We start from the raw sequence: 4,834 nt of genomic DNA, 5'->3' as shown, positions 1-4,834 counted from the left end.
TAAAAACCCCCGTGCAGGCTATGCGTTTAGTTTCCAAATGTGTGAAAGAACCCCAAACAGTCTATCAATACACATGGCGACGTCACAGAGCTTTTTCCTTTTTTTAAAGGAGGGGCTCCTTGTAAAGTAATGTAGGAACATATTTATTCATCTTTTAGAAAATGTCAGATTCTTTTGAACACCAATCGGTGTCCATCTGAGAGCCCACACCCTGTTAAACCCGAACTAGCTTTCACTTCTTTGCTCTGCGGGACGGGGACAGGGAAGCCGGCTCGTTGACGAATGGGCTGGCCCGTCAGTTGACTGTACTCGGGAGGAGGCGGCCACAGCGCTGTCCCTGTGGGTCCGCCTGACCTGCCGGCATCGCTCACTCCTTCTTGAAGATCCTCTTGGCTTCTACCCCTTCGTACGTGTAAGTCTGAAAGGTGTGAACAGAGAGGAGGTGTTAACAGCATTAAGATTTAAGGCTAAATTAAGAAAAAGATTAGATTAGATTCATATAATGTTATCGCTTTGAAGTGAATTCATAGTGTTTTTCCTTGTTCTTGATAGCAGCCTTTTGTACAGATACAGAACACACCTAATTAAAAACAGTTTGCCTGGCTGGCGTGGCTCAGTGGTTGAGCATCGACCTATGAACCAAGAGGTCCCAGGTTCGATTCCCAGTCAAGGCACGTGCCTGGGTTGCGGGCTTGATCCCCAGTGTGGGGTGTGCAGGAGGCAGTCCATCAATGATTCTCTCTCATCATTGATGTTTTTCTCTCTCCCTCTCCCTTCCGCTCTGACATCAATAAAAATATGTTAAAAAAAATAAAAAACATTCAGTTTGTAATAACATTTCAGTTAAAATAGGCATCGATGTATTGGACATAGATGTAAGTTCTCTTCAATACATAGGCATCAGAAAGGATGTATACTGTTAAAATCAGAAGGTTTATGAGAGTAATAGTGTGGTTATGGAGCTATAACTTGAGAACCACAAGGATAAAATTGCTGTCGTGTAGTTACTTGGCTTTGGGAAGCAGTATGATCGGTTACAACTCACCTGGACCAGCTCACCACCCACGATTTCTCGGACGGCGTGCAGTTCCTTGCCGTTGTCCACCCGCTTGAATCTCCCGACGAGCTTATCTCCCTCCAGGCTCCAGGTCCCCTACAGAACAGGAAAGTCACAGGAATGAAATGAACCGCTGCGGTCGCCCACGTGTCAGGCGCTGCTCTGAGTCGGGTGGGTGGATGTCTCGCATCTTCACAACCACCCCGTGAGGTGGCCGTTGCTCTCCCTCTCACAGGTGAGAGCACCAAAGGGAACCAGCCAGCCCGGAGCCGGACTGACCACAGCTGAGCTGTCACGCAACCCCATGCGCTGGCTCGCAAACCCGCCTGGGAGCAGAGCGTCTGAACCTCTCTGTGGTTCTGGTCAGTTCCAGGGCCAGGCCAGCACCCCCGCTGGCTTTAGTTATGGACTTGTTATAGGAACTTTATAAGGGACACAGTGGGTCAGATGCTAACTAACACTTTCATCGTCACTGCAAGCATAGAATTTAACTAGAAAAAGTCCGAGGACATAAAAGTTTTCAAAAAATCAGTTGAAACATGACTCCCTAAAATTTAGTATCTTAAACATGACACGATATGAGCTACGGTTAGCATTAGACCTTTCCCTCTCTCACTCACTCATTCACAATTATTTTATTATCTAAATTACACTTATTAAATGCCTGTGATGTCTGGTTAGAGAGCTAAATGTTCTGATTGTGTCAGGTATGGAAAGTTGGTCTATGAATAGGTCTAGAGTCAGTCATTCAACGGACTTTTTCTAATTCTTATTGTTCAGTCCTGGTTCCTTACAGATATGGGTGGAAAGAAAAATGTATTCAATCCTCCCTCTGCAGCTGTGTGACATGCAAGGTGGTAAACTCATAAGTGAGCGAGACCCGCCTTAGCCAAATGCCAGGGACAGGCAGCGGCTCCCGGGCTGGGCAAGAAAGCCAGAAGGCATTGTATGAAAATGTCTCACAGTGAGTTCCGTGCCGTCCGCGAGCCTGTAGTTGAAAGTCACACCGAGCTCAAAAGCGATTTCGGCGGTCCGGAAGGTGCTCGACTCCTTGATGGTGAACTTGCTTCCTTCATGGCTGATGATCAACTTCAGGTTGTCGTGGGCGGCCAGCTTCCTTTTCACCACATTTGATGCCTGCAAGCAGGAGGGTGCAGTGAAGTTAGCACCAGTGACGCCTTAACAGCCTCACCTTTCGAGTTTGCGGGGGGGGGGTGGGGTGGGGGTGGGGGGAGGGCCCCAGGTGCGGCCTTGCAGAAACAGCAGCTGCTTCTGCAGAGAAAGTCCCCGCCCAGCAGGTTCCTGAGCCCTGACAAGCTATTCTCCCCGAATTTGTGAAAAAATAAATGGAGCATGGAAGTACAGAACCTTAGAACTAAGCAATTTATAATAATAAAAGGGTAATATGCTAATTAGAACAGATGTTCTTCCTGATGAAGCCTGGGTGGAGGAAAGCCAGACCTGGTCCCAGGCGCCTGCCGCGGCTGGAGGAGGGAAGCTCAGGTCCTGGGTGCTGGAGGGAAGCCGGTGCCGGCAGTAGAAAGGCCTACTCTTGCATGAATTTTCATGCATCGGGCCTCTAGTTTAAATAAAATGATCAACCTTTTTGTCTCAGAGTTAAACCAAATTCCAGATATGACCAATGAAGGTTTAAAATGACATTCATCCATATGTAAGGATATACAACTTTAATTCTACGAATACAGGATTCTTTTCTTACTGCAATTCTGCTTTCCACAGTGGCTTCAGATTGTGACCTTTGTCATTATCTTTGCTTTCTGAGGCATTTCTGGCTGTCACCGAAATGAGGAAGTCAGCCATTACTGCAGTCAAGGTCATTATCATAAAGCCTATGGATTCCATAAATGGAGCTTCTGGCCCCTGAGCTGCAGGTCACAGTGGAGGCAGCTTTTACTTGTGGATAATGACACACGTGTGTCTGCCCTTCTTGGGCAGCGTGTGGGCTGCCCGCATGTTGGAACAGATATTAAAGCAGTGCCCTAACCGGTTTGGCTCAGTGGATAGAGCGTCGGCCTGCGGACTGAAGGGTCCCAGGTTCGATTCGGGTCAGGGGCATGTGCCTTTGGTTGCCGGCACATCCCCAGTAGGAGGTGTGCAGGAGGCAGCTGATCGATGTTACTCTCTCATCGATGTTTCTAACTCTCTATCCCTCTCCCTTCCTCTCTGTAAAACATCAATAAAATATATTAAAAAAAAAAAAATAAAGCAGTTAAACTAAGGCCTCCTTGAGGAACCCTAGGTTGTCGGGAGGCTATTCTGAGGTTATTGCCTTGGCCTGCAACTCCTGCTAGGACCCTCCCTCACTCTTCCATGACTTGGCGTTGCCAGCCCTGGGACTCAATGCCTCAGGCCTGGGAGCAGTCATGCACACCTCCCTTCCTCCGTTTATAGAAAGAAGCTGTGCACGTGCATCCATAGGGCTCGGCCAGCTCTAACACGAGGAACATCTGGATCTTTCTGCGTCTCAGGGGACAGCACCCAAGGCCTTTCCTTCCACTAGTGACAGTGTGTCTCCAGCGGAAGCCGGGTGCCCTGCTCTGTGCCAGCATGTGGCCAGAGTCTCTGGGGTCACGGGGTGAGGAAGATGGAAGCAAAAGAAGGAACCATGAAAGAGTGAGGCCCTTACCCATCTTCTCCATGAACTTGTCATAGTTGTCGTTCCGGTCAATCTTCCAGGCCCCATCAAACGCCATGATGTCCAGTCAGATCTGAACCTGTTGAATGAGATTCAGGTCCACCCCGAGGAGAGAATTTATTCTGTTTCTTATCTTAGAGCCAACCTCGCGCTGTGATGTGGAAGTTTAAAGTTCAGAAGGTCACCTCACCTAAGTTCACTGAATGCAAAGCAGGTTTTGTTCCTATAAATCCCTTAGTTCCTCTCCTGAAATCTCACTGAATTGAGACAGGATAAGCACGCCTGCTCTTTCTTAAACTACAATTTGGGGGACATTTGCTTAAAGAATTAGAAGGCATAGGACCTGAAGGAAGGCTTTTTTGCTGCGAGGTTCAAAGTGCACGCTGCAGCGGAGGTAATCTGGAGCATAAATCAAGTAACAGCTGGGCAGTGAGACTTAATGGCTACTCCGCTTTCTCAATAGCCACTTCCTTGTAAGTATGACTTTCTGGCCAAGTGCAGCTGCAAGACCAAAGTTAATAAGACACTGACACTGAAAATCCACTCTCTTTCCAAACAAACGTGTCACTGCCTCATTTTCTGGGGTTGCTGGGGGTTTGGGCCACCAGCCTGCACCTGGTGCAGAGGCTGGCCCTCGTGAAGACTCGGCCCTTAAATGGTGGTGGGCCTGCGGGGGTGGGGGAGGGTTTGGGGGGGAATTCAAGATTCAGAAAGGAGGCGGGGTAACATGAAAACTCCCATCAGAGAGAGCCAGCTTCAAGGCTGTCACAGGGCTAGCTGAAACCTTCCCTTCTCCGCTCTCCCTGCCCTGCCCTCCGCAAACCTGGTCCAGGGGGACGTGGAGACTCATGTGTGGGGGGCCGGGGTAGAGGGTCACAGGGAGGGACTCAGCCTCTCCCAGCGCAGGCTCCCGCCCGCCAGGCCCCAGGAAACCATGAACTGTGTGCAGAGCGAGTTCACTGTGCAGCAGCTGAGCGCAGTGATCCCTGAAGACGGCTGTTGTGAGGGATGTGACTGCCAAACCCATCCTTACTGCTGGTCAGGGGAGCAGCTACCTGGCAAGCCCACACCCCTCCAGGCCCGGGGAGCAATGGCCACACATCTGAGCAGACTGGGGCCAG

General features: G+C 49.6%; 1 protein-coding gene across 1 annotated transcript; it reads right to left on the bottom strand.

Annotated features, from left to right (window-relative positions):
• Positions 1-122: 122 nt before the first annotated feature.
• FABP2 (fatty acid binding protein 2) lies at positions 123-3,917 on the bottom strand. Its single transcript, XM_006108026.3, has 4 exons — positions 3,702-3,917; positions 2,021-2,190; positions 1,046-1,153; positions 123-418 (listed from the first exon to the last, which is right to left on the bottom strand). The coding sequence occupies exons 1-4, from the start codon at positions 3,769-3,771 to the stop codon at positions 368-370; spliced, it is 399 nt and encodes a 132-aa protein (XP_006108088.1). The 5' UTR covers positions 3,772-3,917; the 3' UTR covers positions 123-367.
• Between the last annotated feature and the right edge of the window lie 917 nt (positions 3,918-4,834).

The sequence above is a fragment of the Myotis lucifugus genome, unplaced genomic scaffold (assembly GCF_000147115.1).
Source record: "Myotis lucifugus unplaced genomic scaffold, Myoluc2.0 scaffold_1676, whole genome shotgun sequence".
Classification (NCBI taxonomy): Eukaryota; Metazoa; Chordata; class Mammalia; order Chiroptera; family Vespertilionidae; genus Myotis; species Myotis lucifugus.
Note: the sequence above shows the minus strand (reverse complement) of the source record. Positions and strands in the feature narration are given on the sequence as shown.

Coding starts and splice junctions, on each gene's coding strand:
- FABP2 (XM_006108026.3), bottom strand. CDS start 3,771: ATGGCGTTTGATGGGGCCTGGAAGATTGACCGGAACGACAACTATGAC. Junction 1,154..2,020: donor CGGACGGCACGGAACTCACT/GTGAGACATTTT, acceptor CCTGTTCTGTAG/GGGACCTGGAGCCTGGAGGG. Junction 419..1,045: donor TGGGTGGTGAGCTGGTCCAG/GTGAGTTGTAAC, acceptor CACACCTTTCAG/ACTTACACGTACGAAGGGGT.